The following is an 11,721-nucleotide window of genomic DNA, read 5'->3' on the forward strand; positions in this document are numbered from 1 at the left end:
CAGGGAGGAGAATTGAAGAGTTAAGCCAAGGGACCTGTCTCTGCTGTTAACTCAAACATGGGCAAAACCGAACTAATCAGTTTCAGCTTCTGGTCATCTTTGAATCCCGCCCCCCAATCCTAGGGAGGTTTTATCCTCTCCCCCTTGCTTGGGTTTTAGGACCAGGGTTGTAAAGGCCCCGTTGTGTAATCTAGCACAGGGAGGCAGCAGAGCCAGTCACCCCAAGAAGAGAACACAAGGGTTAGCGTAGGCGCATACACACCCAGCTTCACAGTGCACACCATTGCTGGGGTGCACAAGGGCTCAGCGCTGCAGCCTGAAGGAGGGACTCACAACTGGACACAACCTGCCCTATTTTAAATCTTTACCCAAGAAATTAAAGCCCTCTGGCCTTGAGCAACTGTCTTCCTCTGGCTCAGGGCGGCTGCAAACCTGCGGAGATAGAAGCCAGAGGCTGGGGCACACACTGAGTTTTACAGCAGCAAAGGGAAGTCTTGCTCTTAAAAGTAAACAGAGAAGAGGCTTGAAAAGCTTGAACCATTTATTGTTAGTGGAAGTTTGTTTCAGTCACAGGTAGGGCCAGGTGGTTGTTCCACTCCCTCTGCTTCCGCAGTAACACCCTGTGCAGAGGACGGAGCTCAAGGGATCTCAGAAATACACGCACTCATCACTGGCCCAGCCATCCCTTCCACCTGCAGTGCAGGGCTCCCCCACGGCCCAGCACTCGGCAGGACACGGCTGCGGTGCGGAGGGGAGGGGAGGGAGCAGCTGGGCCAACAGATGAGGAGTCCAAGGGGAGCATTCTCTGCCACAGCCGTCTGACAACGGACCAGCACCACCCAGGCCGCTCCAGAGCGGTGCAGGCTCCACAGTCCCAGGCCAGACACGCGCCAAGGACTAACCGCCTCGGCCAGGTTAAACCAGTGGCTAGGCACAGCCCGATGTGCCGTGACTCGAGCCTCTGCCAGAGCAAGCCCACAGCACTAGACGCCAGATACCAACACACATTCAATGCGGGCTGCTCCGGGCTGGGTACATTCTTCGACGCACAGCTGCCTCGAAATGCTGGACAAGCAGCAACAGGTTTATACAGCTGGGAAAGGTAAGTGTCCTGCCCCTGTCTGCGGGTGCTGGTCAGTCTGTACTGCTGCAGCGCAGGTCCCCCGGCTGTCCCACAAGCAAGACCTGGTAACCTCCCACCCCGCTTAATCCTCCTCTTTGACCTTTTTCTTTTTCTTCTTCTTATCTGGCTGGGGGGGCTCTTCCTGGGCCAGTTTCTTTTGCTTCTTGGGCAAGGGCTCTTCTGCCAGCCCATTCTCCTCCAGTGAGGTCTCCTGCTGCTTCTTCTTTTTCTTCTTCTTGGGCTGTGTGTCGTTTTCCTGAAGCAGAGTGGGGGTTAGAGGGGCCCTTTGAACCCCCCTGGGGTGTAGCGGAGCACAGCCTGTACTCACAGGCTCATGCCCTGCTGGTGCTAGAAGGCCCTGCAGAGCAGCTCAGGCCTTACCTGGGCTAGAGGGCAACGTTCTGGAAAGGCTGATGCCTCTGTTGCGTGGACATGCGGTTTTCTAGGTCAGATCCACAAGCAAGTCCCCATAGAGCCACAGACCAACATGGACAGCAGCAGCTGAGAGGAGAGCTCCACCCAGGGGGCTACTTGTGGAGGCTGGCCAGGACTAGGACCAGCCCATTTCACACAGCCCCAGGACAGCAGCCACACATCAGGGAGCCCGAGCAAGGTCCGGTGGTCCCAGCCCACTGTTCCCTTTGATTTCTCCTCACTCCCTGCCAGTTCAGGACCCTCGCTGCCCTGCCTGAGGGCAACTCTGCAATTTGGTATTTCATCCAAAGCCAGTCATCTAGGAGGATCCAAAACCTGGCAGATGGTGGCTACTCCCACAGGGCACCTGCCATTCAATCACAGGATAGCCCAGAGCACTGGCCTGCAGTGGCAGCATGGGGACATCATCCCCTGCAGCCAGGATTTGGGACCTCCAAGAGCTTCAGTCATTGGAGGAAGATGTGCCCCCCCACAGGCACATTCCCTGTGGAGACAGGACACGGACCCATGAGCAGGCTGTGCTAGCCCACTGGGGCTCCAGCTGCGTTCTCTCTTGGCCCTACCAGTGACATCAACCTGAGTCTGCAGGCAGCTGGGAACAATAACTCCAAGATGTAGGAGCTATATTCCCACCAAGGGGTGAATGCTCTGGAGGGTCGTTACACCCACTGACCGGTTAGCCATTGCACGGATTAAAGCATGCAGGCAAGGAGCATGTAACCAGGTCAGTGCAGTCGGAGGCATTGCTCAGGATGTCACAGGGGGGCGCAGAGTATCTGTCTGAGCTGCAGGCCAACTGAGACACTCAGTGGCCCCTCTGCACCCGCTCAGCAATTCCCAGAGCCAGCTGCCTCTGTCCCCATCCGCCGCCTTTTCCTGATGTACGCAGGAGCAGAAATGAGGAGTCAGGAACCTGCATTGTTCCGAGCTCCCCAGGCAGGCGGTGGACATGCCCCTCACTCACCACCCGAGCCCCCTCCTCTCCCTCTGGACAGGACCTGTCTGCATCACACAAGTTTGATGGAAATGCCAGCCCCCCCTCCTCCCCATCAGTGAGGGCCTCTGCAGCCAGCCTAGACCCTAGGGCAGATTCCTGGTTCTTTACCTCTACCTCCATGGTTGTCTCCAGCACAGAGTTCTCTGCTTCCTCAGCAGCTGCTGCCACTGCCAAGGCTTCCAGCCGCTTCTTCTCCCGCTTCTTCTTTTTCTTCTCTTTCTTCTTGATTTCAGCGGCCACCTCAGTAGCCTGGCAAAAGGACAGCGGAGGCTCCATCAGCACGGGCAATACAGACCATGGTGACGGGCTCCCACTCCCCAGGTGTCAGATCAGCCTCATTAAATCAGTTTTTGCCTCCAGCAGTTGGTCAGGCAGGAGATTTCACATCACATCTGGCACCCGCCCAGGAGTCCTGCAGCATCTCAGGCCCACTCCCAGCCCCCTCACCTCCACCATAGCCTCCTTCATGACATCAAGATTCTTGCGGGGAGGCTCTCCTGTCTCGTAGAAGGCCAGGCGCTCCTCTACCTGCTCCCGCAGCTTGTCACCAAAGACGCTCGTCGGGACATCTGCAGAGAGGGGGCAGTGTGAATGACAGGCTGCTAGCTACAGCAAAGCCCACTCCCCACCAACCCCCAGCCCCTGCCACCCAGCTGGCAGCCCCCCGTTTCCCAGCCCTAGAGCCGGCTTTGCTCAGAAAACAGGTGTCACCATTCACTACGTGAAATGCTGTTGACGAAAAATATTCCCATCATTGCAGAAGCCGCTGGGGTTTGTGTGACTGACACTCCACTGGCCTCCAGCTCGGCCAGGCAGGGCCCTCCCCCAGCCGGGGCTCGGGCGAAAGGGGCACCTGAGAAGCAGTCTATCCTGGAGGCGATGGTGCACTTGTTGGCCAGGTAGCGGGAGATGCGCCCCTTGTTGCGGGTAGCCGCTCGCCCGATGAAGGTGGAGTGGAAAATCAGCCCATACTTCGGGGTGTTGCCACGAGTCTTCAAGGCCCTGGAACAAGTATGGGAGTGACGGTCGCTCTGGAGCCCTGACCCTGCTGGGGCTGGCGACTGACCACTCAGAGCGGCCTCTGGCCAGACACTGCCAACCCAATCTGACCTCCTTGGCCTGGTACAATGCAGCAGCCCAGCCAGCGCTCAGCGGGGTGAACACACCTAGGTGGCTGCAGCCGTACTGCGGGTCTGAAGGCCAGCCCCCCCGGCCACCCAGCTCTGCTCCTTCCTGCACCCGCAGAGCAGCAGAACCATGGCTAACACACTAGCTATGCCAAATGCTAAGAGCCAGAAGATGTCGCGCTCCTCCTCACACAGACTGGCAGACGACAGGAAGTGAGGACAGCAGCTTTCCCTGTGACCAGCAGGCACCTGGCACAGAACTGAATATGGATGCCTGGGGGAGCCACAGTCTACCAATATCCAACATCCCAGCTGCACAGCAGAAGCTGCCTGGCCCCTTCTCCTTCCCAGGAGTCAGATACATGTGACAGCCAGGTACTGGTCACATCCTGGCTGGCCCTGCATGGCTGGCACTAGTGTCTATCAGACTCTGCCCATCACTCCCCCCGTGATCAGAATAGCTAACCTGCTGCCTGGGTTCCCTGACAGACCCAGCACCAGGCACCAAACCGTTCAGCAAGAGCCAAGGAAAAGCCTCGGTGGTCGCTCAGAGACTGGGGCTGGTTTATCACTCACACATGCAGCCGCATCTGGCCAACGTGTCAAGCCCAGCAGCCCAGGAGCCTGCCATCACCACGACCACCCTGCAGCTGTACCTGAAGAGGGCCTTCTCTGCCCCCAGGATCTGCACCGTTGAGGCTGGGTACTTGGCCAGGTTCGTCAGGCTGCCGGCATGGGAGATCAGACGGGCGCCCACCTGCAGAGACACAAAGGAGACAAGCAGGGTGACGAGAGACCTGAGGCTCTGCAATCCAGCTGCTTAGACTACAGGCCCAGCATGCAATGCTGCATTCTGTGCCACCTGGGCCCAGCCCTTGCTGGCTGGTTTGGGCCCTTCAGCTAGTATGGGCAGGCTCCCCAGGGCACAGATCAGCAGTGGTTGTGTCTCAGCACAGAGCTCAGTGGATTGACAGATTCACACTAGAACATCATTTCTGTGGCCTGGGAGAGCACAGATCACCCCTGCCCCCGGCCCGAGGGCACTCACATAAGTGATCCCTCTCCTGCAATTCAGCTCCACCCTCTGACAAACAGAGGCCAGGGACACCCTTCCTTACCCATCCAGGCTAATAGCCATTAATGGACTTAACCACCATGAATTTATCCAGTTCTATTTAAACCCTGTTATAGTCCTAGCCTTCACAGCCTCCTCCGGCAAGGAGTTCCACAGGTTGACTATGCGCTGAGTGAAGAAGAACTTCCTTTTATTTGTTTTAAACCTGCTGCCCATTAATTTCATTTAGTGGCCCCTAGTTCTTATATTATAGGAACAAGTCAGTAACTTTTCCTTATTCACTTTCTCCAGTGTGAAAAGTCCTGGCCTCTTTAATCTCTCCTCATATGGGACCTGTTCCAAAACCCTAATCATTTTAGTTGCCCTTCTCTGAACCTTTTCTAATGCGAGTGTATCTTTTTTGAGATGAGGGGACATCTGTACGCAGTATTCAAGATATGTGCGTACCATGGATTTATATAAGGGCAATCAGATATTCTCCGTCTTATTCTCTATCCCTTTTTGAATGATCCCTAACATCCCCTTTGCTTTTTTGACTGCCACTGCGCACCGCGTGGATGTCTTCAGAGAACTATCCACGATGACTCCAAGATCTTTCTCCCGATTAGTTGTAGCTAAATTACCCCCCATCATATTGTATGTATAGTTGGGGTTAATTTTTCCTATATGCATTACTTTACATTTATCCACATTACATTTCATTTGCCATTTTGTTGCCCAATCGCTTAGTTTTGTGAGATCCTTCTGAAGTTCTTCACAGTCTGCTTTGGTTTTAACTATCTTGAGCAGTTTAGTATCGTCTGCAAACTTTGCCACCTCACTGTTTACCCCTTTCTCCAGATCATTTATGAATAAGTTGAATAGGATTGGTCCTAGGACTGACCCTTGGGGACCACCACTAGTTACCCCTCTCCATTCTGCAAATTTACCATTTATTCCTACCCTTTGTTCCCTGTCTTTTAACCAGTTCTCAATCCATGAAAGGATCTTCCCTCTTATCCCATGACAACTTAATTTACATAAGAGCCTTTGGTGAGGGACCCTGTCAAAGGCTTTCTGGAAATCTAAGTCCACTATGTCCACGGGATCCCCCTTGTCCACATGTTTGTTGACCCCCTCAAAGAACTCTAAAAGATCAGTAAGACACGATCTCCCTTTACAGAAACCATGTTGACTTTTGTCCAACAATTTATGTTCTTCTATGTGTCTGACAATTTTATTCTTTACGATTGTTTCAACTAATTTGCCCGGTACGGACGTTAGACTTCCTGGTATCACCTCTTGAGCCCTTTTTAAATATTGGTGTTACATTAGCTGTCTTCCAGTCATTGGGTACAGAAAAAGATTTAAAGCTCAGGTTACAAACCATAATTAATAGTTCCGCAATTTCACATTTGAGTTCTTTCAGAACTCTTGGGTGAAGGCCATCTGGGCCCGGTGACTTGTTCCTGTTCAGTTTCTCAATTCCAAAACCTCCTCTAGTGACACTTCAATCTGTGACAATTCCTCAGATTTGTCACCTACAAAAGACGGCTCAGGTTTGGGAATCTCCCCAATATCCTCAGCCATGAAGACTGAAGCAAAGAATTCATTTAGTTTCTCTGCGATGACTTCAGCGTCTTTAAGTGCTCCTATTGTATCTTGATCGTCCAGGAGCCCCAGTGGTTGTTTAGCAGGCTTCCTGCTTCTGATGTACTTAAACATTTTGTTATTACCTTTTGAGTTTTTGGCTAGCTGTTCTTCAAACTCCTTTTTGGCTTTTCTTATTACATTTTTACATTTAATTTGGCAGTGTTTATGCTCACCACTTCCCCGATGAGGGCAGAGAGACTGGGAGCCACCTGGCTCATCTTCGAACGGAGATACTCCTGCAGGTCCTTGCGGTACTCAGACAGCGAGATCACCCGGCTGGAGAAGCTCTCAATGTTGATGAGGTCAATGGGGGAGATATCCATCCCTGCACAGAGCAGATGTCAGCGCTCTACAAGAATTGCCACTAGACCAGGGCAACCGCCGGGAGGCGCCACAATCCAGGAACTGCCACCCCCAAGAGAAGCAGCAGGTCAGAGTCCTGACCCTCCCCGTTAACAGCACTCAGTACTAGCCTATTGGAGTGGGGAGGGAATTCCTCCCCTGACCCCCCCCCCCCCACCGCCACATCAGCCTCTGGCCAGTTTATGTCCTAATCAAGAAGGAACAGGTCAGATGATATGGGGAGCCAAGATCAGCCGTACCCCTGCCCCGGCAAACCACAGCCCTGGGCAACATACTCATGAGCCCTTAGACCCTGGTGCCAGCACTACTGACTTGTCCCTCCCCCCATCCCATGAGCCCTTTGACCCCGGTGCCAGCAGTGGAGACCCCCCCCCCCCCGCAACAATGGTTTCGAAGTGCCGCTAACCCATGGATGAACGAGAGGCGTCCAGAATGGCGTGGGCCTTGGCGCTGTCCATCACAATCTCCTCCAGCCCCTCCAGACGCTCCTCGCTCAGCTCCTTGCGGTTCCCGATGCACTTGGCCAGGCGGCAGTAGGTGTAGTTGTCACTCACAATCTTGATGAGCTCTGGGAAGTGATACCCGTACCACTCTCTGCAGGAGGCCCGAGGGGAGCAGTCAGGGAGGGGCGCGACGGACCTACCATCTCCTCCCAGCCCACCCTGCCCCCGCAGCAGACGTGTCTCCCTGCTAACAAGACAGCCCAGGTCACAGGCTCCCTGGCTGGGGTGTACGCGGGCAGATGCTCTTCCTCCCCTTTCTGTGCAGCCAGGGCTGGGAGTTGCGCTGTCTGCGGTAAGCACGGGGAGGAGACGATGCACGGGCTCCATACTAACCCCCAGCCCCCCATGCAGGCCTTGCAGTCCAGGGCAGAAGTGCTCTCTGCAGACAGGCTACATTCCCGATGCCGTCACTGCGGCCCCTCGCGGCTGGTGCTGCTCAGAGAGCCCTCACCTGACGCGCATGGAGAAGGTGTTGATGTCCTTGTCCAGCTGGTCCAGCAGGCTGATGGACTGGATGATCATGTTGTCAACTCTGTTGACGTTGAATTTCACTTTGGCCCGTGAGTAGCTGTGCCCCAGGCCCAGCTGCGCCTTTGAGGCCGACTGGGCAGTGAGGCCCTTCACCAGGGTGTGGAAGTGCAGGCGGATCCCTGCGGACACAGAATGTCTGGTGAGCACTGGGGTCCCCCTTAATATCCCCGCACCTCACCTCCAAGGCAAACAGGGACATGCCACGCACACAGGCAGGGCACTGCGGGACAGACCCAGGTGTATCACCCCGCAGAGGGCCTGCTAGCATCTCCACGCCTCGCTGCAGTACTCCGTCTCTTCTCACCTCGTGTGAGCTCTGCCACGACCCCTCCAGTCTGGCACTGGTAACCCAGCTCCTCTTGGACGGCAGCCCCAATTTTGGCATCACTGACTCCCAGCAATGCTTTCTTCTTCTTGGCCGGCAGGTTGGTCTCCAGGAGCAGCCTGAGGTCCTCGTGGAGAATCCCTGCCCCAGGAAGAGGGAGAAGTTAATGGGCTGTGCAGCTACAGGGCACCAATGGGAGCAAAGGGGGCAACCCAGAGCAGCGAGAGAGGAGCAGGGCAACAAGCCTCCAAGGCCACTGCAGGCCCAAAGGTCAGCAGTCACCAGCCCAGTCTCACCTTCCGAGATGGCATTGATGTTCTCCAAGGCACTCTGGGCGGATTTGAATGGGGAGAAGGCCACCAGTCTGACGATGCTGTGGAACCTGCCGATGTTCAGGATGCTCTCCTCCACCTGGAATGGGCCACAGGGAAGCAGGTATCACACAGGGCAACCTGGGACCCCAACCCCGCAGGAGGGCCAGCACGGGGCCCAGCAGCACATACACTGACTGAGCACAAAGCCCCCACGAGTAATGCGGCGAAAGCACAGACTGCAGGCCCCAACATACACGGCTTTGCTGTAAGAGCAAGAAGCTGCTGAGATACCTCGGGGACTCTGCATGCTGGGACCGAACGTCTCCACTGGCTGTAACACAGATATCGGGGGCAGGTGACCCGAGCCGGGGCTAAGCACGAGGAGCAGCACAGCTGCAAATACCTGCCGGCTGGGCTGGGCAGGGGGAGACCTGCGCCCAGAGCAGGCGCCCCTGAGTGCTCAGAGACGGGGTGACATCACTGCTTTCAGTGGATTGACAGATCTAGGATGCTCATCACTGCACTCACCAGGAGCCGAGCTTGTGGCCTGCCCGCCTTACAGAACAGAGGCTCAGCCCTGTCAGCTGGGTTCACACGCAGCCCAGAGCAACCCACCTTCCTAACGGCGTCCGGGTCCTACCGCCATGGGACAGTCCCACGCCCGGCAACCCGCCGTGCTGCCCTCCTCCACACACCTGGGCTTCAGCAGGACGCATGGGGCAGCACATCTCTGCCCCCCTGCAAGGACCCATCTCAGCTGGTTACCCTCCCCCACCCCACAGATGGGGGAACCTCCCGTTGTGCCACACACCAAGGGCAGCTCAGGGACAAGCCTAGGACGGGCCCCCCAAGGAGACCCTGACGCCTCTCGGGGCCTGTTCAGCTGACAGAACCATGGGCACGCACTGGCCCTGCTTGAGGGGGAACTGACAGGTGGCTCCAGCGCCCCGGGGCCTATGGTGACAGAGCGGGGGAGCAGGATAAACCCCCGATTCCCCCGCCCCCGGGGCAAAGGGGCGTGGCCGGGGGCCCGCACCTGGGGCAGCAGCAGGCTGATCTCCTCCACCTCCCGCACTGCGAACAGCGCGTAGCCGGCCGCGTGCTCGAACAGCACGTGGAGCAGCACCTGTGAGAGGGAGCGTTAGAGCGCGCGCCCGGTCCCCCCCGCCGGCCAGCCTCCCCCCCACCACCCCCGACTCAACCGCCCAAACCTATCCCCACCCCCTGCAACCCCCCAAATCTACCCCCCCCGCCGGCCAGCCTCCCCCCTCAACCGCCCAAATCTAGCCCCCCATCACCAGCCTCCCCCCCCCCACCCCCGACTCAACCGCCCAAACCTATCCCCACCCCCCGCAACCCCCCAAATCTACCCCCCCCCGCCGGCCAGCCTCCCCCCCCCCACCCCCGACTCAACCGCCCAAACCTATCCCCACCCCCTGCAACCCCCCAAATCTACCCCCCCCGCCGGCCAGCCTCCCCCCTCAACCGCCCAAATCTAGCCCCCCCCGCCGGCCAGCCTCCCCCCCCCACCCCCGACTCAACCGCCCAAACCTATGCCCACCCCCTGCAACCCCCCAAATCTACCCCCCCCCGCCGGCCAGCCTCCCCCCTCCACCGCCCAAACCTAGCCCCCCATCACCAGCCTCCCCCCCACCACCCCCGACTCAACCGCCCAAACCTATCCCCACCCCCCGCAACCCCCCAAATCTACCCCCCCCGCCGGCCAGCCTCCCCCCTCAACCGCCCAAATCTAGCCCCCCATCACCAGCCTCCCCCCCACCACCCCCGACTCAACCGCCCAAACCTATCCCCACCCCCCGCAACCCCCCAAATCTACCCCCCCCCCCGCCGGCCAGCCTCCCCCCCCCACCCCCGACTCAACCGCCCAAACCTATCCCCACCCCCTGCAACCCCCCAAATCTACCCCCCCCGCCGGCCAGCCTCCCCCCTCAACCGCCCAAATCTAGCCCCCCCCCCGCCTCTCCCCCCCATCACCAGCCTCCCCCCCGCCGGCTTCCCCCCCCCCGATCGTCGCCCCCGCTCCGGGCCCCCGGCCTCCCCCGGCCGCCCCGGTCTCGGATTCCCCGCGGGCGGGCGGGCGGGCGGGCGGATCCCCGGCGGCCCCGGTCCAAGCCTTGGCCCCGCCTCCCCCGCCGGGCCAAGGGCCCGAACCGACCCGCCGCGGGGCCGATGGGCTCGGATGGGCCCCGCGGGCCGCTCACCATCCTGCTGCCTCCTCGCGCCACGGGGCCGCCGAGAGACCGCCGGAACCGGAACTCCGCCAGTCAGAGCCCGCTCTTCCCCTCATCCGCCAATGGGGTAGCGAGAGCGCTCTCAGTATCCGCCCCTTCCCCTCATCCGCCAATGGGGTAGCGAGAGTGCCCGCCCCTTCCCCTCATCCGCCAATGGGATAGCGAGAGGGTTCTCAGGGTCCGCCCCTTCCCCTCATCCGCCAATGGGGTAGTGAGAGGGCTCTCAGGGTCCGCCCCTTCCCCTCATCCGCCAATGGGGTAGCGAGAGGGCTCTCAGGGCCCGCCCCTTCCCCTCATCCGCCAATGGGGTAGCGAGAGGGCTCTCAGGGTCCGCCCCTTACCCTCATCCGCCAATGGGGTAGCGAGAGGGCTCTCAGTATCCGCCCCTTCCCCTCATCCGCCAATGGGATAGCGAGAGGGCTCTCAGGGTCCGCCCCTTCCCCTCATCCGCCAATGGAATAGCGAGAGGGCTCTCAGGGCCCGCCCCTTCCCCTCATTCGCCAATGGGGTAGCGAGAGGGCTCTCAGGGCCCGCCCCTTCCCCTCATCCGCCAATGGGGTAGCGAGAGCGCTCTCAGTATCCGCCCCTTCCCCTCATCCGCCAATGGGGTAGCGAGAGCCTGAGGGCCGGTCCTGTCTCCGCGGAGCCGAGTCGCTGTGGGGTCGGCTCGGCCTGAGGGCGCAGGCGCAGGGCCGCGTCCACCCGCCGTAACGGCAGCCTGGGCCCCGCCCCTTCTGCGCGCGGAGCGAGACTCCTGCGGTCGAACGTCGGGGGGAGGAACCGGGGGGAGGGGCGGGACCCCCCAGCAAGGGGCAGAGAACCGGGGGGAGGGGCGGGACCCCCCCAGCAAGGGGCAGAGAACCGGGGGGAGGGGCGGGACCCCCCAGCAAGGGGCAGGGAACCGGGGGAGGGGCGGGACCCCCCAGCAAGGGGCAGAGAACCGGGGGGAGGGGCGGGACCCCCCCAGCAAGGGGCAGGGAACCGGGGGGAGGGGCGGGGACCCCCAGCAAGGGGCAGAGAACCGGGGGGAGGGGCGGGGACCCC

General features: G+C 59.3%; 1 protein-coding gene and 3 non-coding genes across 4 annotated transcripts; all 4 read right to left on the reverse strand.

Moving 5' to 3' along the window:
* Positions 1 to 542: 542 nt before the first annotated feature.
* On the reverse strand, positions 543 to 10,699 carry NOP56 (NOP56 ribonucleoprotein). The gene is made up of 12 exons (XM_074951988.1): positions 10,648 to 10,699; positions 9,462 to 9,551; positions 8,408 to 8,522; positions 8,091 to 8,252; positions 7,707 to 7,905; positions 7,159 to 7,346; positions 6,563 to 6,714; positions 4,339 to 4,439; positions 3,409 to 3,557; positions 3,003 to 3,124; positions 2,664 to 2,804; positions 543 to 1,379 (listed from the first exon to the last, which is right to left on the reverse strand). Exons 1-12 carry the CDS (start codon positions 10,648 to 10,650, stop codon positions 1,206 to 1,208), a joined length of 1,596 nt encoding a protein of 531 aa, XP_074808089.1. The 5' UTR covers positions 10,651 to 10,699; the 3' UTR covers positions 543 to 1,205.
* LOC141987024 (small nucleolar RNA SNORD57) lies at positions 2,882 to 2,950 on the reverse strand. Its single transcript, XR_012639420.1, has one exon. It is a non-coding gene; the product is annotated as a small nucleolar RNA SNORD57 (small nucleolar RNA).
* On the reverse strand, positions 3,245 to 3,315 carry LOC141987025 (small nucleolar RNA SNORD56). Its single transcript, XR_012639421.1, has one exon. It is a non-coding gene; the product is annotated as a small nucleolar RNA SNORD56 (small nucleolar RNA).
* Positions 7,430 to 7,564, reverse strand: LOC141987027 (small nucleolar RNA SNORA51). The gene has a single exon (XR_012639423.1). It is a non-coding gene; the product is annotated as a small nucleolar RNA SNORA51 (small nucleolar RNA).
* Positions 10,700 to 11,721: the final 1,022 nt, after the last annotated feature.

This window comes from Natator depressus, chromosome 4 (assembly GCF_965152275.1).
Source record: "Natator depressus isolate rNatDep1 chromosome 4, rNatDep2.hap1, whole genome shotgun sequence".
Lineage (NCBI taxonomy): Eukaryota > Metazoa > Chordata > Testudines > Cheloniidae > Natator > Natator depressus.

Bases quoted from the DNA above. Each gene is read 5' to 3' on its own strand.
- NOP56 (XM_074951988.1), bottom strand. The intron at 8,523-9,461 runs GTGCGGGCCCCC...GGCCCATTCCAG, and splicing joins TCAGCCTGCTGCTGCCCCAG to GTGGAGGAGAGCATCCTGAA. The intron at 3,558-4,338 runs GTACAGCTGCAG...TACTTGTTCCAG, and splicing joins GCAGAGAAGGCCCTCTTCAG to GGCCTTGAAGACTCGTGGCA.